Source organism: Labeo rohita, chromosome 3, assembly GCF_022985175.1.
Source record: "Labeo rohita strain BAU-BD-2019 chromosome 3, IGBB_LRoh.1.0, whole genome shotgun sequence".
NCBI classification, from domain to species: domain Eukaryota; kingdom Metazoa; phylum Chordata; class Actinopteri; order Cypriniformes; family Cyprinidae; genus Labeo; species Labeo rohita.
In genome coordinates this window covers 37469438-37494709 of record NC_066871.1, presented here as the reverse complement: position 1 = coordinate 37494709, position 25272 = coordinate 37469438, and the positions used below count along the sequence as shown (strand labels likewise).

At 36.0% G+C, this 25272-nt stretch overlaps 1 protein-coding gene across 2 annotated transcripts in view; it reads right to left on the bottom strand.

Annotated features, from left to right (window-relative positions):
• Positions 1-25272, bottom strand: part of cyth3b (cytohesin 3b) — a 46550-nt gene that overhangs the window by 18505 nt on the left and 2773 nt on the right. Inside the window, exons 1-3 of one of the 2 annotated variants that reach the window (XM_051105369.1) lie at positions 9254-9412; positions 1046-1128; positions 609-673 (exon numbers count right to left, since the gene is read on the bottom strand). In XM_051105369.1, coding sequence (XP_050961326.1) covers positions 609-646 — 38 coding nt within the window. In that variant the 5' untranslated portion in view covers positions 647-673; positions 1046-1128; positions 9254-9412. Of the gene's footprint in view, positions 1-608; positions 674-1045; positions 1129-9253; positions 9413-25272 lie in introns of those variants that run through there. The other variant, XM_051105361.1, reaches the window with a different exon arrangement.

The following is a 25272-nucleotide window of genomic DNA, read 5'->3' as shown; positions in this document are numbered from 1 at the left end:
CATTTTTGGTTTCACAAAGAACCATCTCTTTCTTACCTTTTCATAATCTGAAGAAGCTTCTTTCACCACAAAAAACGTCTTGTGAAACAGAAAGGTTCTTCAGATGTTAAAGGTCCTTTATAGAACCATTTAAACAAAAAAGGTTCTTCTATGGGCATCATGAAGCACCTTTATTTTCATGAGTGTAACAGTATCTATCCTATATTATCTAAGTTTCTGAACACTCAATGAGCATCTAAGTCATAAACATGGACATGTGACATGATTCCTTATGACATGATGCCTTAAATTAAAAACTAAACTTCAAATGCTTTGGGTTATTGAATGATGGATATTCAACATCCATTTCCTAACACTGAGTCAATACATATAGTCCTGTAAGCACAATAAAATACATAAGAACGTGTAACACACATGTCCTCTCCTCAGGTGTGTGAGCGGTGATGACCTATCAACCAGACGACACATTCTGAATAGAGCACTTAATGAATGTTTAGAAGAGGACAGATCAGTGAGGACACTCGGACAAAAGAGAGACAGGTGCAAATCTACATGAGCTTCAGTGGGGCTGTAATGAAAAGGAAACATTTCAATCTCTCATAACTCACCTCTCGCCCACACACGTGAGCTGTTCGATTTCTGTCATCACTTCAGCGATCTCAAACTTCAGCCGCTATAAAACAGAAGCTCACATCAAACAGAAAATTCTATACGATACTCCTATAACCCAAACAGTACACCATTCTGCCAACAACACCAAGGTCGCAGTTTTGATTCCCATGAAACAATGTTAGAATACAATGCAAGTTACTTTGGATGAAACTGTCTGCCAAATGCATTTTACAACGTTCTAAAGCTATTTAAGCAAACAAGACCAAACAAGGTACTTTCTATGTTGCATTCAATGAAGAATGCAATGCCAGCTCACTATAAAGATGAATTTTTGAAAGCAATGAATAATGCAATTAATTTAGTAAATATTCATGAACTAAGAATGATTAATTCTATTAACAAATTCACCTTTCCTTTTCGACTATATTCTCACCTCAATATCATCAAGCAGTTCTTTTTTCCTGCGCCGTATGTTGGACAGCTCGTCTCTCTCCTCTAAGGACAGATCTTCAGGTACTGTAACAAAACACAAAGGGTAGGACACCTGTAAACATGTGTTTATATGAGCACTGGTCGTCTTAACATTGAAGAGCAGAAGAGCATAACATATTCAAATCAGCAATAATGTGGGTCAGATGTTTCCCTCAGCATTCAAACCCCTTCAGTCTCTGTATGAATTATTAAGAAATTTCTTTGCTATTAAATGAGAGATCCTCCATAAATATTCTTCTCAGGCTTCTGATGAGTATTGCCATAAAAACAGGGTTGTATGAAAAATCTAAAAAAGAGAGGGGAGGCACAATCTAAAGCATGTTTCTTGGAGATCCACTTTCCTGCAGAGTTTAGCTTCAACACAAATCAAACACACCTGAACAAGCTTATCAAGGTCTTCAGGATTACTAGAAAGTTACAGGCAGGTTTGGAGCTAAACTCTAGAGGAAAGTGAATTTTGAGGGCCAGATCTGGCCAACCCTTTTTACAAAGTGTCATTAGGTAGGAAAGTCAGATTCAGCTAACAGCTTCAGCATTCTTTCAAATACTTTAGATATACAAAGACTCACATTACTTATGAATTGGGGAAAATGCAACATGCAGTGTGGTGGAATATGTCTTCTATCTATGCCTTCTAAATAAAAAAGGCAAATGCCAATTGGTAAAGTCATTACGCCACTGCAGCTGCTGTTAAAAGCTGAGATGCACATTTAGGACTGTTCATGTGCGATGGTTGGTTCAGGATGAATATAAGCTTTTAACACTATGTGAGCATAGTAAGTCAGATTTTGTTTCTGATTTGAAATATGTCAAGCAGCAAGTCGTTTTTGAGATTTCAGGATTTCCCCATGCAAACAGATAGTATTTGGTCTTGGATGCCCAAGACATTGCATAAGTAAACAGATTTTCTTCGAAAAGAGATTTCGTTTAGGAGTCTTTTAGCCCACTGCAGATGTTTCTATTGACAGAGGCTTCTGCTCAGTCTTGAAGCTGTTGTTCTATGTTGTAGCCTTTTTCCTCACACTATGACCATGTAAAACAAAAATATTTAAATATACGATTATCGCTCAAAAAGTGAGAGACAAACTTAATTGGACAAACTAAAAAGGGTGGAAAATGATAATAGTTTCTACACCCCTGACAAAAACCTCCCATCTAGACACAAACTGACACATAAAGTGACCAAAAAAAGCTTCATAACATTTAAAACACCTGCATATTCCCTTTTGTTATCAAAGATATGAAGTCATCAAGCTCAAAAACTTTGTAAAACCCAGTGACTAGTTCAGAAGCATTCAATGAAGCCGTCTGTATCTGACTTTACCTGCGTTTAAAATCGCATACTGTCAGAGAAGATACTACATTTGAGCCTACTTTGTGATTGTTATAAATGCAGTCAGGATGGACTAGAGCCAACATGTTGACATTGTCATGTCACTTCCCTGCCATTCATGACTATAGTGAAGTGTTCATTGGATCCACACTACAGAATCACAGTGGAAGTAGTAGGTCATCTGGAAATTGTATAGTACTAGTGAATCAAAATCAAAATGGTGGGTGATGTTTAGCAAAATCTTGCCATTTAAGTGTTCAAAATACATGAGGTAGTCCATGAACAATCTATGGGTGTGCCATCAAGATGGAGACAGAGAGTAAGAAATAGCAACAGCCATGAACCTAAACTTGAATACCGTGCATCTGGTAAAATAAGTATCATGTTTTCATTGTGTATGTCAGTGATGACTTCCGTATTGTTCTGTAATTAGCAGCAGGCGGACTGGATATTGGATACTATAAATAAACCACAATAAACAAGTAAACAGGTCTTTCAGATCGATCTGTTCATTGTTAATCTAGTCAACTAAATTTCTGATAAATATACACAGTGCATTTTAAATATGGGGCCTTGACTCTTTCTTAAGAATGTTTTTGGATACAGATTCTGTGATAAAGATAATTTTAATTACTTTTAAAAGTTACGCATTACAATATTGCGTTACTCATTTAAATAAACTAACTGCGTTTGTTAACTAAAAGTTACATTTTTGGCAACTGTACAGACCCTTTCACACCAAAAGTTGAATTTATAAGCCTCAAGCTGAAGGAAGTGCCTCTGCACCTCACTCCCAATTTTTCTCAACATAGGGACAGGAGAGGTCTCACTGAATAAATGGGAAAACAAAGTAACTTGCGTTACTTATTTGAATAAGTAAAACAGATATTTTCCTGTAAATTTAAAAGTAATGTGTTACTTTACTAGTTATTTGAAATCCGATTACATACTCGTGTTGTAATGTTACCCCCAACACTGCTCAAATGCATTCAGAAAATATGAAATTAATCAGAGATATTCACTTCATTTGCAATGAAATGAAAGCACAGGTAAATTTGAACTAAGTTACATGGCAGTCAGTATAACTGGCAGCATCTCTATTTAATATACTGCATTATGTAGTAAAGTGCTAAATGTAGTAACGCAATATCTTAAACAGTCTCTAAAACATGAAAAAGAAGCTTTAGGACACTTTTATATGGCTGAATTTCATGTTCACTATTTTACATAATTGTCAACTACAATCATATTCCAACCTATGTACAATGGGCTACAAATATGGCACAATGAAATATATATAAAGGGCAACAACTGTCAAAACAAAAAATGTGTTAAAAGCAAACACAGCATTTGAGTCCACCATCAGGCTCCTCAGATTCTGCATGAAGATGGTGGAGATTCATTCAGCAGCCAGAGGAAGTAGGTCACTTCAGTATTTCTGCTGGAGCAGATTGTAGCACTCCTCCGCTCTCTGCCAGCTTCCTGTATCCATTGCTTGGGAAGAGAAATCCCATCTGCATCACTCCACTAAGCTGCTTTGAATTTCATCTCCCATTTTCACTTCACATTCAGTTGTCAATTGCTAAAACCCTTTCTAGGCCAAAAAAACATGAAAAGATCCTGAACATTAGTTCAAAGCTTTCTGATGGTCTGGGACGTCTATAGAGGGGTGACTGCGGCCAGGGCGAACTCAGAAAACAAGAGTTCATAGAAACAATGAATGTTTTCCATAAAGACAAAAAATGATGACACTAACCACGTCCTGGCTGCATACAATGGTTTCTGGGTTCTCTTTGACAGCGTGCATAATGCAGCGTTTATTGAGTGATCCCCCACAGGCAAACCTACGTCTACAGCACAGAAATCCTACATCATCTGAGAGAATTCCCATGCTGGAATAAAAGAGGCAAATGTCTTCGATTGTTGGGTTATTGCACTCGGTGACAAACCCCCACTGTGTGTTAGTGAGCGCACACACAGGAAGCACAGGGTAATTTGATATCACTGTGGCTCTAATGCATTAAACATGACCTATAACCCAACAAGGGGAAAAGGAAACTTGCGTGCCAAAAAATTTGTTTTTTTTTTTTCATTGTGACATTGGTTTGTGAAGTGTTTGAATTTAAATACCAGCACACAAGTCAATTCAAGCATACTCAAGCATACAGGCAGTGCATCAGCAAAACCTGCACTTATTAGTGGTGTTTACTTAGGCCAGTATCACTGTACCTAGAAACTAGAAACTAGGACTGAATGATTAATTGAAATAAAGTTGATATCCCAATATGGCTTAGTGTAATTATCAGTAACACTTTATTTTAAGGACCAATTCTCACTATTAACTAATAGCTTATTAGCATGCATATTACTAGCATATTGGCTGTTTATTAGTACTGATAAAGTGCATAATTAAACATAATAAAGCATGTAATAAAGCACATTAAGCCTTATTCTGCATGACCATATTTTAGTTCCATTATCTGACCCCATACCTAAACTTACTAAATTATACCTTACTAACTATTAATAAGCAGCAAATTGGGAGTTTGCTGAGGAAAAAGTCGTAGTTAATAATTAGTCAAAAGTGAGAATTGGTTCCCAATGTAAAGTCTGACCAAACCACAATGATTTAATTAAATAAAAATGTGCTGTGTATTTCAGAGGGAACCGTGGAACTGTGTTCATTTATAGTTCCTAACGGTTTACACCTCAAAGTGTAAATGCTACTCCACTGTCTTTGAGTGTGGGTCGCTCATAAAGTACATTTGAAAATGCAATGTGCACCACCAGTTTCACCCATAAACCTGTTGTCAGTAAAAGAGAAACTTTAAGAAATTTCTTGAGGAATTCTGCCAAAATAAAAGCCTGATGGATTAACACAGGGTTGTTTACTAAGGCCAGTATCACTGTAACTATGGCTCATACTTACAGGTAATCATTTCAACTAACTCCTAACCAACCACCTAGAAACTAGGATTGAATGATGAATTGAAATAAAGTCGATATCCCGATATGGCTTAGTGTAATTATCAATAACACTTATTTTAAGGATCAATTCTTACTATTAACTAATGGCTTATAAGCATGCATATTACTAGCATATTGGCTGTTTATTAGTACTTATTAAGCACATATTGATGGCTTATTCTGCAAGACTATATTTTTGATTCCTTTATCTAACATCAGACCTAAACTAACTAAATTATATCTTACTAACTATTAATAAGCAGCCAATTAGGAGTTTGCTGAGACAAAATCGTAGTTAATAATTAGTCAAAAGTGAGAATTGGTTCCCAAATTGAAGTGTGACCAAACTACAAATGCTGTGAACTTATAAATAAAAAATGTGCTGTGTATTTCAGAAAGAACCGTGGCACTGTTTTCATTTATAGTTCATAACTGTTTACACCTCAAAGTGGTTCAGTTCACAGTAAATGCTACTCCACTGCCTTTGAGTTTGGGTCGCTTGAAAAGTACACTTGAAAATGCAATGTGCACCACCAATTTCACCCATAAACCTGTTGTCAGCAAAAGAGAAACTTTAAGAAAGTCCTTATGGAATTCTAACAAAATAAAAGCCTGATGGATTAACACGGGGTTGTCCGCAGACTGAAAAACAACCTGCACTTATTAGTGGTGTTTACTAAGGCCAGTATCACTGTGATTATGGCTCATACTTACAGGTAATCATTTGAACTAACTCCTAACCAACCACCTAGAAACTAGAAACTAGGACTGAATGATTAATTGAAATAAAGTCGATATCCCGATATGGCGTAGTGTAATTATCAGTAATACTTTATTTGAAGGAGCAATTCTCACTATTAACTAATGGCTTATAAGCATGCATATTATTAGCATATTGGCTGTTTATTAGTACTTATTGAGCATATATACTGATCGCTTTATACTGCAAGACTATATTTTTGATCCCTTTATCTAACATCAGACCTAAACTAACTAAATTATATCTTACTAATTAAGATATAATTAGGAGTTTGCTGAGGCAAAATCGTAGTTAATAATTAGTCAAAAGTGAGAATTGGTTCCCAAATTGAAGTGTGACCAAATTACAAATGCTGTGATTTAATTAAATAAAAATGTGCTGTGTTTCAGAGGGAACCATGGCACTGTGTTCATTAAAAAGTTGTCAGCAAATAAGAAACTTTAAGAAATTCCTTGTAGAATTCTGTCAAAATAAAAGCCTGATTAACACAGGGTTGCCCGCCGACAAAAAAACTACCTGCACCTTAGTGGTGTCTACTAGGGCCAGTATCACTGTAACTATGGCTCATACTTACGAGTAATCATTGCAACTAACTCCTAATCAACCATCTAGAAACTAGGACTTGAAAAATTCAATTCATTCGATATCCCGACACATTATCAGTAACACTTTCATATAAGGACAAATCCTCACTATTAACACTAATGGCTTATAAACATGCATATTACTAGCACACAGGCTGTTTATTATAGTTCTTATTAACCATATATTGATGGCTTAGCATGACTATATTTTTGATCCCTTTATCCGACATCAGACCTAAACTATCTAAATTATACCTTACTAACTTTTAATAAACAGCAAATGAGGAATTTGCTAAGGCAAAAGTTGAAGTTAATAATTAGTCAAAAGTGAGAACTGGTCCCCCCTGTTGAAAAAAAACAGCATATGCTTGTTAGTTGGTTTTGAAGCATGGAAGCTGGTTTAAGATGGTTTAAGCTGGTCCAAGCTGGTCCTTAGCCGGTCATGAGCTAGTTTAAGCTGGTCCTTAGCTGGTCATGTGAACCAGCACATGACCATCTTAAACCAGCTAGGAACAGCTTAAACCAGCTCAAACCAGTATCCATGCTTCAAAACCTACCTAAAAAGGTTTTTTCAACAGGGCCCAAATTGAAGTGTGACCAACCTGCAATGATTTAATTAAAAATCTGAGGGAAACGTGGCACTGTTCATTTATAGTTCAAAACTGTTTACAGTGTCTCAGAGCGGTTCAGTTAACATTAAATGCTACTTCGCTGCCCTTGAGTTTGGGTCGCTTATTAAGTACAAAGAAATATTTGAAAATGCAATGTGCACCATCAATTTCATCCATAAACCTGTTGTCAGCAAAAGAGAACCTTTCAGAAATTCCCTGTGGAATTCTGCCAAAATAAAAGCCTGACAGACTAACACAGGGATGCCCACAGACTAAAAAACAACCTGCGGCAAGAGTGGAAAAGTGGAAAACCACTGACTTGGCAACACTGCAAGACAACTGCTTGATTGTCCATATCATTGCAAAATGAAAACTATATTATCATCCAACAATATATTAAAAGTTGGATATATAGTACATCCAACTTGACCCACATACCTAACAGTACAGTCACATAAAGTAATAAATATAGCAAATCTTGGGTTCGTGATTCTTTATATTGTCACAAAATTTAAAAAATATATTATCACACAGCTCTGTATATATTGAATAAGCACATCCAACTTCATCCCCATACGCTCAATGCACTTGTGTAAAGTAATACATATCTAAATATATTAGTGCTGGGCAACGACTGATCACGATTAATCGCATCCCAAATAAAAGTTTTTGTGTTGGGCAACAATTAATCGTGATTAATCGCATCTAAAATAAAAGTTTTTGTGTATGTTTATTATGTATATATAAATACACACACATGCATGTATATATTTAAGAAAAATATGTATAATATGTTTATAATAATATTAATTTATGAATATAAGTATATACATGTAAATATTTTTAAAATATAAACTGCATTTGTGTGTCTTTATATATACATAATAAATATTAAGTACATACACATATACAGTATTATATAAACATAAACTTTTATTTTGGATGTGATTAATCATGATTAATTGTTACCCAACACTAATTACTATATAATCTCTCTCATTCTTGGTGCACTGTATTGTTTTATAACTTCATTACATTATATTATTTTATTAAATACAAATTGCAAATAAATTATTATTATTATAGTCATACTGATATGTAACAGCACCACAAACCTGGAGTAGCACACTCTAGCACCATAGTAAATGTTTCACTCTTTTCTGTGATATTCACAAAATAAATGTGAATTGGTCTCTACAAACACAGCAAATGCAGTGTACGGATACAGAACAGGCAGGTCTACATATGAATAAACCTCATTCCCATCATCTATTTCATTCCCTGTCACTCATGAACATCACCACCAACAAGGGATCAAAAGGTGAACCAATTCACCAGCCCACAGATTAATCTAAACCTCGCTCATCCCCATCGCACCCAGACTCAGAAATTAGCTGTCTTGTGATCGCTAAGTCAGCTTAAAGCTTGCATAATGCTGTGCTGTCCTTAAATCCAAGCACAAAAACACTTTCTACATTTTAATGCATAAACCGCCACATTCAGTACCACCCAACATTCACATTACAGTGTTGTCAGTTTAAGTTTTAGGGGAGTCCACGTACGAATGGCTTATGAAAAAGACTAGTTTAAAAGAGAAATGTTCAGATCACATGTCCTTTGTGGAGACTGGGAAGATCTAATGAAGAAAGTCTTGGATAGACATCCTGATATTATCCAGGACAGCCTCGGGACAATGGAAAGGATGTCTCTGCCCATCTGCCGTGCAGATTAGAGGACTCGCAGCACGTAACAATAGGAACCACACAAACACAGAGCTGCCTTATCATGTTGTAACCCACTTACACCACACATTTCCACACTTACAAAAACACAGTTCTGTCACGTTAAGTACACAGTCCTCAATCTAGAATCTCCCAGTATATGCAGTACGTACCATCACTCTCTGCCCATATCTGTGGTATTTCTTAATGCGGTATGGTAGTCATTCCTCAAAGCGGACCACATTGGAATGGGAAACTGTCAGAAGAATGATTTCCCCAGGGAAACTGAAGTGTTCAAATGCAGGTGGATGTGTCGGATACACTGTGTTTATTCCACACACGCTGCTCTCAAAACACACTATGCACATAGTTTGCATACTTATACAGACCAACTGTTCAGGTAAAACCAGTTCAGCCACCTCTGCTCTGAAACAACATCAAAGTCTGGCACGCTCAATCATGAGTGTTCAGCCTGATGGTAAAACTCACCATAGATTCACCAAGATCAAGTGTCATCATGACCTTTGAGCTGAGATTGTTAAAAATGTTATATGAGACTGGAAATGGAGACTTATTAAGTTGTAAGACAATCTGCTTTGTATTTATATTTAGTGCTGTTTGTCTAAGGAAGCATAATTTTTAGCACACCTACAGCAATGTAGTAACAACCACGCAAAACACCCTAGCAACCACACAGAACATTCCAACAATCACAAAGTAAAACTAACAAAGTAGAACATCGCAGTAACTTTAGTCTTTATGGAAAGAATACATTGTATTCTGTTATTGTATATAGTCACTGGAGCTGAAATGATGTTTGTTATTGTTAATTGTGATGCGACCTTATTGCCTTAAGTACTCATACTGACACAGCTGTTTGCTTTTGATATCATCCAAATTGACATAATAGGACAGTTTACACTTTAACTGGGAGTGGCACCTGAACCTGAGTTGGTTTCAATGATGAGTCACAAACTTTTATATTGCCACATAACAAAGGCAAGTTAACTTTGTTTCCAGAATTGTTTCCAGAATTATTTGAAGCACACTTTTTATCTTTCTAATGGAAAATTTTGGTGTTTATTTAAAACTGTTCAGTTTATCTAAAAGCAAATAACACAAATAACACTTTAGTATAGGGAACAATTCCCACTATTAACTAGTTACTTATTAGCATGCCTATTATATTAGCTGTTTATTAGTACTTATAAAGCACCTATTCTGCATGACCATATTCTGCATCAGTTTACTGAGGTTAAGCTGTAATTAATGGTTTGTTAATAGCAAGTACTGGACCTTAAAATAAACTGTGACAATAACCCCCTTAAAAAAAACAAAATAAATAATTTAATATTTATAGAAATAGTATTTCTGTTTGAGTGTTGATATGTAGAACACTCACTGGGGTGCGTTTCCCAAAAGCAACTGTAGTCTTTATTTATTTTAGGTTTATTTAATTTTAATTTAGTTTTTTTTTTTTTTTTTGCTAGTGCTTAAAAAATACATCACAATAAACATTAAATTCCTTTGAAGCCGTCTTTATTTATACTAGACTAAATGAAATATTTGGTTAGCTTATTATAATTCTACTTTTTTTGTTAGCTTATTATAATTCTACTATATTATAGAGAATTTAGCTTTTGTTTACAATGAAAAGCAAATAAATAAACACATACATATACTTAAGTAACATTTTGGCTTGTGTCTAAAAATATATATTAATATAATAAATATAAAGAAAATATTCATTAATATATTGATTCAAAATAGGAAAACTGTCTGATTTACTCGTTTTAATTATTTGTGATCTACACAACTAAATTGTGCTTCTCTTCTAAATTTTATTTATTTGCTTTTGATTAATGTAATTCTCTAAAATGTTTACTGGAAAATGATTCAGTTATGATGACATAACTGAAACTGTAGTTTCCAACACGCATTAGAATTAATGGGGGGAGAAACAATAATGAAACCTTATTATGTAAATATAATTTTTTTGTTTTTGAGCAAGATGGGAAAAGAGGGACGCTTGACAGTGTTTTAAAATTGTAACCATTTCACTTACACTGAGTTACCACTGTGGTAAAGAGTGGAGCTTTAGCGTGAGGACAGGTACAATAAAGAGTATGTTGCTTTACTGCAGAAGCAAATTTAGCATTTAGCTTATGTTGGTGTCTTGATCAAAAGCAGAAGTCCGCTTGTTCACAAGCAGTTCCATTATGGGCTCGAACCAGCAATGAACCGTTTACAAATCCAAAAGCTTTATCCACTAAATCTGCCAAATCTGATGAAAAGATCTGGAGTTTTGTTCATTCTGGTGATGATACTTCAGCCCCTGTTAATGCCATATGTGAATCTGTACAGATCATTAGTCTGGGAAAATCATCTGACACAAAGAAAACATGTTATTGTGTTCTGACTCCTTTTTGTAGTTGTTTAGAAGGAAAAGTTTCAGCATAGCGAAAAGCATACACAATTTATATTTTGACAGCAGCACTGAAAATACAAATTAGTCTGATATAAGTTTTCTACAAGTTTAATAATAAACTAGATTATTTTCCGATCAGCATTTTCTGTGCAAAACAGGTGTTGTGTGTGTGGTTGCAGAGGGATAATGTTCTTAGATTTTGGTAAACGATGGACATTTAAAGGGCCCAAAATCAAAACAGCCAATTCCCAAGTCTCTATGATATTCTGGTCTCTTGATATGGCTCAAGTCCCTTCCTCAATGCAAGTCTAAAGGATTTTTTGCCTATTTAACCATTTTACTAGTAGGCAATAACCATAAGTCTGACTGTTTAGATAGAATAGAATATTACTCATGTCTGCAGCACAAATGGTGCGGGACGGCTAAAGTACTTAGGGCTAGGAGTATTTTTTAAATCACTAACCCTAACTACGAGCAACTGTGATAGTGATGCTTGGCTTAGCAAACACAACCAACTCCTTAAATATAATTTTGACCCTTTCCTGCCACGAATTTGTTTTGACAATCTGCATCTCTGTTTTGAATTAATATTCCATGAAGTTGTTCTTTTTTCACAGTACTCCACATGAAACAAAAGGCACCTTTGACAATCCTCCTTTAGGTGCTTCATATTTTTAAGAGTGAAACACAGGCAAATCCTCTAAGTTGATTGAATTCACCCACTCCACACGTAACTCAATAAAACCCCACTCCAGAAGAAACCCTCGCACCCTCACAATGCCTTATTTATCGCCTGCATTTCACGCTGACATCTTGAGTCCATTTGGAAAATGATTTTAAAAAGAAAGCTTCCTTTTCCTTCAGCAGATGAGAAAATATCCTGATGCCCCTATTTTTAGCTCATCCTGTGTCATGCTCCCGTTCACAAATTAGATTAGTATTTTTGGCAAAGGCTCTGTGCTGTTTCTCATATAATTAGTGGTTTGCCCGCATCTGATTTCTCATGCTGGTTTAGTCCTCGCTTGCAGCATCTGGGTTAATAATGTGAGTAAAGTTGAGGCTCAGTACAGCTGCATAAACCATTAACACCAACTCCATGAACTTCCGTATCTGCATCCTACTGGCATCTATCACAATTTGCATGAGGACGATAAATATGCAAGTGTGCCATTAGATTAACACGCTTCACTGTGAAACTGACTTCTGTGAAGATGACTAGCTGACAACAATTTACATTGTGTCAAGTAATTCTTTTAGAAATTACGTAATTAAATCTAAGCCATTTTATCATTGGTCTATCCATTCATGTTCCTTTTCTAAGTAGGTGCTTCTTGGACAGAATAACCTGCAGAAGAGCAGACTTTATAAGTCACTTTTAAGACTAAGGTCAGAGGAACCTCAGCTCTACCTGCCTGGATACCATCCAACCTTGCTGGGGCTCAAATTTTAATCTGTTAAATACAGAGGCTTTGAATGATGATAAAATGTCTGAGCGACACCATTAAATCCAGATTATCATCAGGATTTCATCTCTCACCTCCTTCTATGGAACGAATCCAATCAAATATAAAATCTCCTTGTCCATCAAGGCAAATCTGAGGTGCAGCGTGGCATGGGACATCAAGATGAGACAGTGAGACTTTCTGAAACTCCTGAGGCCTGCAATGACTCAGACAGGAAATGAGTTTAGAGCTCGATTCCAGCCGTCTAATAGAGAGCTACGAATGAGACAAACTGGGCCGCCGGACACCTAACAGGCCTGTTTATATTGGCCCCGTCTGTCCAGACACCACATCTGGATGTGAGCAAGAGGGGCGTACCCTGTTGTACGAGAGGGGAATGCAAAGACAAAATCACTCTGTCACGTTATTATGGTTGAAACGTGGGCGATGAAGGCTGAGCGTCCGGTCCTGGCAGCTCTTTATTGCGCCATAAGACATTCTTCAGTCGCTTTGACACTTGTGTTTTATTCATTCCTTGTGAACTGAATTCCTTTAGCCTGAATTTCCTTGGGACGTTGGGGTTTAATTATAAACCATGGAGAGGCTGTTGTTAGTCTAAGTCCAGCTGTGGAGATGAATAAGAGAACTGGGCCAGTCATGAGGTGTTTAAATGAAGATAAGGCACATTTCAATGATCTCTAAGATGTGTTGGGACAACAGCTGCTGTGTGGGTCCCAACGACTTATTACTCATCTAATTAACATTACATTTTTAAATCTAATCTTATTACATTAATATGTGATTTAATTTTTTTTATTTGTTTGTTTGTTTGTTTTTCATTAGAATATCAGACAACTTGCATGCCACCATTAATTACCATTATATTTTAATATATTGTATCAAAATAACAACTATATACATATATATATATGGTCAATTCATGCAGCTCTCTCTATGAAAATATATATATAAAAAAAAACAATCATTTATTTTGATAATCAAAATAAAACACTTACCAAAATTAAAAAAAGAAATAAATGAATAAAAGATATTTTATATTTACTTGCTTGTTATATGACCCTTGACCAGCACCAGACAACCATGCAGAGCATGCAAATATGTCTTAAAATGATTTAAATATTAACTTCCTTTACGTACGTTAAGCAGTTTGGCTGACAAATACTTTTGGAAACCCCTGGGTTTTTTTCACTCTAGGGAAAGTGAAAAAAACGTTTTAATTTTTCTAACAAAGGACAAGAATACTGGCTCTAAAGGACAAGAATAATGGTGTGCTACAATAACATACTAGTTACACCGGTACATTACACAAATCAAAATGTTTTGAAAGAAAAATGTCATGGATTAATATCCTTTACAGTGTGATTTATTACAGGTAAAATATACTGAATCTGGCCTACCAAAATGTAGTCCTAGTGTGAACTTTACATGCCATTTTAAAGATGTAGAATGCTCATGAGCCTAAATCCTCATCTCATAAAAACATGTAGAAGGAATGTGAAATCATTTAGCTACCTGGAAGTGGTTGTGAAATAAAGGCAAACCTATTAGTCTGTTAAGAAATCTTGGAATCTTGGTTTGTAATTCCAAGATTCCAATTCTGCTTCAGACATCAACAACATAAATCTGTTTTAGAAAGCCGATGACTTATGACCAATGATGATTAAGCAGATCTGAAAAATAAAATGGTACATTTACCACAGCAAAATACAAAAATATTGTCTTTAATTTCCCAAAAAAATATAAAAGGTTTTATGACACCTTTTTGTACCTCTGGAATAAACAGCTCAGCAGAGCAAACCATTCAAATCAAACATGATATTTAGTGATTTCCAGCCACAACAGACTGCTGGCAGTAATGAAGTGATGAATGAAGGGTCAGCGGTGAAGTGTTGCTGGTGATATAACAGAGGTGAAGCCCTCAATTGTGGCTGTGCACTGACTCATGCTTACAGAGCCTCTTACTCACACCAAGAGCAGCTGTCAGGAATATGATCTGTGACCCATTTAACCAGCTACACTTTGCAGATGATCTCAAACCTGTGTTTGCCACGCGTCCACAGGCAATTATACACAGAGATGCTAGTGTGGGCTTGTTGAACTCATTCACTCTAGATCAGAACCAGACACATTCCAGTGCCAGGTAATTTGTCTCTCCAGACTGAATGTGAAATTGCTGTGAGATCTGCCAATATGCACAGCCAATCAGAACATATTTGATGTTTAATACATTTCCGTGGAGATTTCAGTGTCGACGCACTTACTCTGTGCTATATTCCAACACGAAGAACAGCAGCCAGTTAAACTACCCCCAAGTTAAGAAAACCTGTAGTTATAGGTTGTTTCTAATGATAGATATGGGTTTTCTTAGCTTAAAGGAGAAGTCCACTTCCAAAACAAAGATTCACATATAATGTACTCACCCCTTTGTCATCCAAGATGTTCATGTCTTTCTTTCTTTAGTCGTAAAGAAATTATGTTTTTTGAGGAAAGCATTTCAGGATTTTTCTCCATATAATGGACTAATATGGTGCCCTGAGTTTGAACTTCCAAAATGCAGTTTAAATGCGTTTCAAACAATCCCAAATGCGGTTATAAACGAGTCCAGCCGAGGAAGAAGGGTCTTATCTAGCGAAACGATTGGTTATTTTCATTAAAAAAAAAATACAATTTAAATACTTTTTAATCTCAAACGCTCATCTTATCTTGATCTCCCTGAACTCTGTGTATTCTGGCTCAAGACAGTTAGGGTATGTTGAAAAACTCCAATTGTATTTTCTCCCTCAACTTCAAAAATCATTTCAAAATCATTCTACATCACTGCAGAAGTACCGACACAGTCTTTGCAAAGTGAATATGCAAAGAAGATCAAACACCCATCACAAAAAAAGGTAAAACAGTGATATAGGACGATTTTGAAGTTGAGGGAGAACATGAGATGGGAGTTTTTTGACGTACCCTAACTGTCATGAACCAGAACAAAAACAGTCCAGGCAGAGTAAGACAAGACGAGCGTTTGACATTAAAAAGTATATAAATTGTATTGTTTTTATGAAAATAACCGATTATTTCGCTATATAAGACCCTTCTTTCTCAACTGGGCTCTTTTACAACTGTATTTGGGATCGTTTGAAGCCACATTTAAACTGCATTTTGGAAGTTCAAACTCAGGGCACCATATCAGTCCATTATATGGAGAAAAATGCTGAAACGTTTTCCTCAAAAAACATAATTTCTTTACGACTGAAGAAAGAAAGACATGAACATCTTGGATGACAAGGGAGTGAGTACATTATATGTGAATCTTTGCTTTGGAAGTGGACTTCTCCTTTAAGGGGTTTGTTGCAAGCAGGACCAGACTTCCAGTGAGCTGTTAACTCAAGAATCACTGCAAATGATTTGTTTCAGTCAATGTGTATTGAGTTTCGATTTGTGAAAGACAGTCCATGGACTGATCTGCTTCTTCAGTTCAGTTCACTGGAGGGGAAGATTATCAGCAACATCTTATATTTGCATCCTGAGACAAAACTACTGTGTGGCTTCAGAGGGCTTGGAATATAGTGCACAACTAACTCAGGCTCAGTTTTATTATAGTTTCTTTCTTCATCGTACATTTTTGGTGGTCACTATGAACTCTCTATAAACCTTTTGTTTTCAATGCATGCAGGATGTGCGTTTGAAACAACACAAATGTGAATAAACAGTGACAAAATTTTTATTTTTAGCAACCTGGTCTCATGACGAAATCTTATCTCTGGGAACTTTTTTGCAAGACGCATTTGATGCAAAATGTGCATTGAGTGGCACTAAAAGAGTGTTCATTTTTTATTCCCCCAGAACAGATGAATGTACATTTGTACATTTTATGTGACGTTGGTTTTGTATGTGTCACCGCAGTTGTGGCTTGAAATGTCCGTTGAGTGGCGCTATAAATCTAATGCTCCCAGACGTTTTAAAATAACATACCATCTGCACTACACCTAAACCTACCCAAGAGTATGAGCAAAAGCAATTGTGACGTAAAAAACACAACGCAAGCCTGTTGTTTTAGCTTGCTTTTTGATCTTTTATCTTTCAGCTCTTTCATCATGAGTCATGTTTTTGACGGGATTCGTACCAAAGGATTTCACATCCTAAGTCCAATTCTGTGCCGGCTGAGTTACCGAGAAAACGCGTTACATCTGGAAAGTAAAACATATGGAGCTGTAATCATAACTGTGTACGTAAACGATTACAAGTGCTCTGTGTTTTACCGCCTCTAGTGTTAACTATTGATGGAAACTGCAGTAATTGTACTTACTGGTATGTATTTCGCATCTTGTAAAAAGTTCCCAGAAGTGCGTTTCGGCATGAGACCAAATAGATTTTTGGTCTAATATATTATGTTTAGTAATAATATGTTCAGTCTAACATAGTGGTTCAATAGTAATGTTAAATAATATTTTTAACTGGAATACAATCCATTTATTTAGATGTTACATGAAGCACATTTTTAGGTTACTACTATATACCATGATGGTCACACTTTATTCTCACTATTAACTATTAGCTACAACTTTTGCCTCAACAACTCCTAACTTGCTGCTTATTAATAGTTAATAAGGTAGTTGTTAAGTTTACTTATGGGGTAGGGTTAAGGAATCTAAAATAGGCCATTAATATGTGCTTTATAAGTACTAATAAACAGCCAATATGCTAGTAATATGCATGCTAATAACTGTGAGATTTGACAAGATTTGAGAAGGTACTACCATACTAATTTAAACAATAAATTTATCTGTTTTTACATACAGCATGTGCACTTACAGTACATGTGGAACAAGACTGTAAAAACTGGGCTATGATCACTACCTCAACCTATTTTTAGATGGGCCTATACAGTACATAATCTATACATATACAACCTCTCAGACCAATGACAACATGCACACACACAGATACATCTGGCAGATCATGTAGAGCTGATTGTCAAATGGTTGAAAAGCTGCTGATGAAGGATTGTCCTTTTTGTATACTTCATCAAACTGACAATGTAATATAAAGAGACCCATATAGGCCAAACATGACTGACCACACACACGCATACACACACACATCTCTGTGGACCTGTGTCAAACAGTATGAATTTTAAATGATGCAGCAGCCTCTTAAAAGTGCACCACCAACAGAAATCCCACATAAAACCAGAAAAGCAGCACATGGACGCATAGTAATTTGCAAAGGAAATGCTCCACACAGAAAGTATTCTGGTTCTTAATGAACTATTGACAAACTATAATCATTAACCAGCATCGTTTGCATACAGGCAAACAGAATGTAACTGCATTACACAAAGTAACCATCAGTTAATCCTGTAGTAACTCAATTTTTATATTTTCTGAGGAAATTGTCAGTGGGGTTGCCCCACAAAACTCAACACTAGAGTGGAATCAGTGCTAATATGGCTTAACATAGCACATTACTAAAGTATTCTGAGTGTTTTTAGCATTGCAATGCATTTGTTAGTGTGTTAACAGACATTGCTCAGGTGTTCTGAGTGATTTCTAGATGTTTATTACTTATTGGCAAAATAAATTTGTTTTTAGCATGCTGCTATGCAATTGCTAGGGTGTTCTGATTGGTTAATAGTTGGTTATTAATTATTGGTCCAAGAAATAGGTCCACACTTAATGACATTCTGCTCTATCAGCCCTGGTCCCTCCTGCAGTTTAAGCCTATAGGTTTTTTGCTTGTTTCAGCAACAAACAGCTGATGGTAGCCATTGACTTATATAGTATTTTCTTTACTAAGGAAGTCTGTGGCTACCATCAACTGTTTGGTCACCAACACTCAAGTAATAGCGATGGTTGCTTAAGCCAGAACTGCTAAACTTTGAGAAAATTTCAACTGATAAATTTGTAATTCTCAAAGTTTCACGACAAAGAACGTTTTGTTCCTCTAGCAAATCTCTGTTCAATAACCTCTTTCTGAGGACAAATTCTAGAGAGTGGAAGCCCACGCTACAGGAAAGAGAGAATGAAACCTGTTGTCTGAGACCACTGGATACACCTTTTCCTGATCCCTCATCGGCTTAAACAATTTGAGATCCCTTACATAATCTATTCTCCTTCACCTCTACTCCCACATCCCATTCCAGCATCAGTGAAAAATACTGCTCTTCAAAAGAGTGGCTCTCTTTCGCTGGAATGCATTTTGCCACATGCTCCAACACTCCAGAGACTCGTCTGCAGTCTGGTTTCCTTTATGAGGGGGTGAAAGAGTCTTCAGTTTTCCTTGCGCCAATCTAAATTCCTCAAACTGCCGTATTGTTTGTGCAAATGTGTTTCTAATTTTTGCATTCTTAAATTTTTAACCCTAATTTAGAGTTAGAAATTAGCCAACTATTTTTAAAAATCTCTTTAAAAAAGGTTCCAGTCAAATTGGTAAGACACTATAAATCATTAAAATGTTAAGATCATTAGTTTTAATTAGTCTTATGTGCAGCCTTGCTTACTGCACTTGCTAACATTATATGCTGGTGACAAAGCTGAGGATTTTAGTCAGCTATGTTCCAAAAACCAGTGAGCTGCCAGACTGCATTTTAAGACTGCTTTCAAAGATACTCCGCTTTAGCCAAATTCTTAGGGAGCATCACATATATCCATCACAAAGATGTTTTTTCCATTCCCATTTGTTATTTTTCCATTGTTTTTCTATGTAAACACAATTAGATTGATCAGCCTAGTCTCACTGGTTATACGTAGGTATTAGTCTGTAATGTTTACAAGCACAAAATGTACACTTTTGTGTTTTTATTGATGCTGAAACATACAATTTGGACATATTTCAACATTTAAAGGGGTCATCGGATGCTAAGTACTAGGCTTGCCACGATAGACCGTGTTGACGGTGTTACCGGTTTTAAGACGCAACACCGGTGACATCACTTTTCCACCGTGACACCGTCCCCACATTTTTTTTTTTATTCGTTTTTTTATTAAATATTTATTTGAATTAAATGGAAAATATAATTCTAAATAATTTACTTAAGACGAGAGCATGCACTATAATTAAAAAAACTGAACATGGCTACATTGCGTCATATTTCATTTATCACGTGAGGAGAACGAGAGGAGTCGAATTTACAGAAAGAGAATGGCGTTGTGTTTTTTTTTTTCGTTATGTTAATAAAAGTTCTGTTTAATATCAGTGATTTTTTTTTTTTTTTTTTTTTTTTTTTTTTTACTTTCGTTGTCGTCCATTCAAACAATTGACGCCGAATTGCCAATTCCCGCAAAACTGAAAGTGAAAGTATAATACGCACGCATTTATAAGCTATTTAAACGCAGAAAAAAAGAGGAAAAGAGGAAACCCCCACCCCCACGGTGATACCGGTATTACCGGTGTTGTCACATGTCGATTAACCGGTGGGGAAATTTCCTCATCGTCACAACCCTACTAAGTACACTTTTACATGTTGTTTGAACATTAATGTGTGTTGGCATATGTACAAATCTACCCTATAATGATAAAAGTCCATGCAGTGGTTTTTAATTAATATGTAAAAATAATATCCCCTTTTTCAAATCGAGCCATTCTCAGATGGGCATCTGATGACCCCTTTAAAACGTAAAATTTTCTACAGACTTTTAGGTAAAAAGCATAAAAGATATTTGTATCAATGCATTTTATCATTTTATCGATAAATGCTTTAGATTTTAAGACCCCTTAACCTATCCCCAAACCCAAACCTACCCATTTTATAGCGAATATAAAAATCAAGGGAAATGACCATTTTAGTAAAAATATAGCATTAAAAAGATATTTTTTAATAGGCGCTTTTATAGTCGCTAATCCCACTCCTACCTCTAAGCCTGACCATTACTATTTCTATGCAGTATTAAAAAAAAACATGACAGACAGATAAATGCTAAATGTCGTAAAAAAAGTTGTAAAATATCTTGAAGCACCAAGTTTTGAATTTGTAATGAGTGTTTCAACATGGAATTTGATGGTTATGGTTGCTGCTCAGGATGGAGATGAAGGTCGCTGAATAAAGGTTTAACTCTTTGCAGTGGTATGGATTCTAAATATTTGGATTACAATGCACAAATTGATTCCTTTTGTAATTATGTTGCATTTTTGGTCTATTTTATGGTTCTATTGTCAATGACAGCATGTCGGAGAAAATGCCTTTTGTGTCTCATGGCAAACAAATCAAAAATTACATGATTAATGGTTAAACAATTGCAGAAATTTTATTCATTTCAAGGGTTTAAAGTGTAGTCTTGTTGAATGGTGTGTATTCTTTGAAACGAGCTGACAGCAGAAGTCACACAGAACAGAACAAAATGTTATAATTTCATTTTAAGTAAACAATTTAATAATGCAATTGAAATTGTAACGCCTTTAATAAGACAATTGAATACAATAATAGTAAAATGAATGCCACGATTTCAATATTCGTAAGGATTCATTTGTCTGTAAAGCTATTAATACGTAAATAATTTGCGTTTTAGGTGTCGTCAGTACATCAGTATTGTACGTTTTAGTAAAAATTTGTAAAAATTTTACATCAAATACATACAAATTATCATGAGATTATGTTAGTATGACCGTTGCGCTCGCGTACCTTGTCTTTAGCAGTGTCTCGCACATGAGTGCTGTGTTTTTAAGATGCTGTGTCAAGTTAAAAGATTTTCAACTTTTACATGCAATGCCACTCATAATGTCCGTTCCAAAACAGTGGACCAATCAGAAGACCCCAAAGGCGGGGCAAGTGTTGCAAGCTTTTGTTTACAGTAGCAAGTTGGCAACTGCTTTGTTTGTATAATGCGTCTCTCGTTTTCAGACGCAAAGTACTGTTTTCAGTACTGTTTGAACGGCCCCCAACTTGACACAGCATCTTAAAAATGTGGTGCTCAAATCTGGGACGCAGCAAAAAGCGCAAGACATGAACGCAACAGTTATACACGTCTGTCTTGTGTGTTTTTCATAGAAAAACTATGGAAAAGTAGTGCATTTGAATGGAAAAATGTATTGTGTGTGAACAGTCCCTTAGGATGCCTAGTTGCCTATTTAGACAGTAGACAGTTTGTCCCAGAAACGTCTGTCAGGCTTGAATAACATTGTAACTATGACCTTGCACACATATATGTACTGCCAAACTTTGACCTAAACCTAATACTTAAACCTGGTGTCTGAAACAGAGGTGAGTTCAAAACAACAGCATGTTCAGCGTCATGGCAGTGAATCACTGTTGGTGTCTGATGTTATTTAATGGTGTTGCTCTGCTGGTGGTTTCCCTGCTGACGTCATGTGGTTTAATGAAATACACATCATGCTTAGAGAAACACCCCAAGGCCTGCAGCACAAAGACTCACTGTACTCCACGTAAAAAACAATCCTGCCATAGTTCCACTCAGCAGAACATGACTGTGTCACTTCAAATGTCATATTATGACATTAGCTGGCATGAGCACTACACTTTGACGCAAGGCTTAAATCTCTTCAGCATAAAGACTACTTCAGCTAGGTTCAAAAATAGGCATGGTTTAGAGATCTCCCTCAACAGGTAAGAATATGAATCCGCATGAAAGCTCAATAACCAGATCTACATCAGATGAAAAGTGAGTCGTTCTTAATCCATGCAAAATATCTGACAGCTTTCTTTATATTTGCCAAGATATTCTACTGTGATCCTTTATGGCACCTTTCTATGAATATGGTACACTTTGGTGTCCAATAATATAATACTTTGTAATGCATTACAGGCACAAAACACTGGTCCTGAAATTACTTAATGGGGTCATCGGATGCGAAGTTCACTTTTACATTAATTAAAACCATGCAGTGGTTTTAATTAATCTGTAAAAATAATATTCCCTTTTTTAAATCGAGTCATTCTTAGATGCCTGTCTGTGTGCCGTCACACCCACAGAGGCCGCTCCCACGATACTGACATGAGTGTCTTACCTTAGATCAGCTGTAACAGTCCACCCTCTTTGTTTCAATGCCGGAGCAGGGATGTAAATTAGACAAGAATATCTCAGATTGAGCGAATGAGGTGTTGTGTTGCTGGATGTAATAATGAACATAGTCGTTGTCATTTACTCCCGACATCTGAGCCGCTGAAGATGCAGTAGATTACGTTTGTTTGTGAAGGGAATGCACCTCCCGATCTACATATATCCGTCTATGTTTGCGCGAATGATTTATGGTCCAGCTTCACTTACAGCAGAAGTGAGTATAAGGGTTTTTTTATGAATCTTTGTGATCGCCTTTCCTAGTTAGCAAGTTTAGCACATAAACACGCTAAATGCGGCTAAAGTAAACAGGCTCGTCTCTCCACAGAGAGAAGAGAGGGGCTGGGCAAGCAGAGCTCATTTGCATTTAAAGCAGCCTTGACAAGAATGAGAAGATTTTTGCAGAGCTGATTTTGGCGAGGCAAAAAGGGTGTTGTTTTATACAGCCATTGAAAATTTTTAACCAAAGTATATTATAAACTTTTCATTAAGACCCTAAAGAATCATAGACCATAAAAACCCTTGTCAGACCAACAAAATTGCCCCAAATGTTGTCCCAACTAGTCAAACACAGTTGTCTGAACAAAGAATTTCATATTGTTGAAATGTTTAGGCTTTGTGAGTTTCCAGCATGCACTGCAGCATGAATAAATTGTGCAGTTACTGTTATAGGATTATTGTTTTGCTGTTCGCTGACTTAATTTAAACTTTTTGTTGTTGTTTTGTTGTTATTGTTTGTTATTTGTTTCACTGTGATGTAAAGAGCTCATCTTTTTAACATTTGTTGATTACAAGGTTTGAGGTTTGTGTCTAGTTTTAAGGCCTAGAGTATGTTCAACCACATATATCTGTTTGCTTTATATCTTAGTCTTGTAAATTGTTTTACAAACAAAGACAATGTTGTCTACATATTAGACTAAGTTATCCATTAAGGTTTCAGTTTGTTATTTGTAAATAAACAAAAAAATTATACATAAAAAAATTAATTACCTCAACAACAGTGATTGTTGTTGTTTCAGTTGCTGTGACAAGAGTTTTTCTATTAGCAAAATAAGACAATCAGCATTGCGTGAACAAACAAATTTATGTTGGCTAAACAAAGTATTTTTACTGAGAAAAACTGAAAAAACTATTGTTGAGAGAACTCAAATGCCATACTGCATCAAGTTGCCTTACTTTTTTAAGCTATCTCAACTATTTATGTTTTACAGTGCACCCTTATCTTGTTCACTTTCTTTCCAGATTTTCCTCTTCTCTGCACCAGATTGATAGTGCCGTCTCTTAATTTGAAAACATTAACTAACAGGACTGATATAAGCAAACTTTATTTAAGTTATTATTACCACACATTTCTTCTTGAACCCCTGGCACTGGGTGGCCCAGGTGGCCCTACACTCTTAAAAATAAAGGTGCTTCACAATGCCATAGAAGAATTTTTTTTTTGTCTAAATGGTTCTATAAAGAACCTTCAACATCTCAAGAACCTTTCTGTTTAACAAAATGTTCTTTGTGGCAGAAGAAGGTTCTTTAGATTCTAAAAAGGTAAGAAAGATGGTTCTTTAAAGAACCTTTGACTGAATTATCCTTTGTGGAACCAAACATGGTTCTTCTATGGCATTGCAGTGAAGAACTTTTTAAAGCACCTATATTTTTAAGAGTGTACACAACTGCTTATATTGCTTATTAGGTAAGACAGGCATTGTATAGATTAATTTAAGGAAAATCTACAATTCTGTTACATATTCTGGTGTCTATAGTTTGTTTGTTAAATTTGTAAATTAGTGTTTAAATGTGTCTCAAAAATTGGTAATAGGGCAACTCATAAAAAGTTTTTTTCATTGGTACTTTCAAATCCAAATCTTGCTTTCAACATTCAGAATTTATAGTAGTGTCCATGTGACAAGGTGCTGCCTCTCAGCCCAGGTAAATTCATTGGTGGGCCCAGAGTGGGATATCCCACAGTGGCCCACAGCACTGATTACTGTTGCCCAGCAGGGACCCCAGTGGTAGCAGAAGAACCATCATAGAATAAAGCAGCTCTCACTGAGACGAGCACAGCCTGTCTGCTGCTCCACATCAGATGAGCCTACAGCCGCTTCTCTGACAGAACCACCAAACCACTGTCAAAACACACCAACAGTCTGACTGTTAGCTAGTCCTCAGTGTGAACCCACAGCAGTGTGGGGAAGGATTATGTTGAGCATATGCCTTGAATATGCTAATTAGTTTTTTTTTTCCCAGTGAGAGGACCATGTCTTGAAATTTTACTACACATGCACGGATATCCATGGATTAGCTTC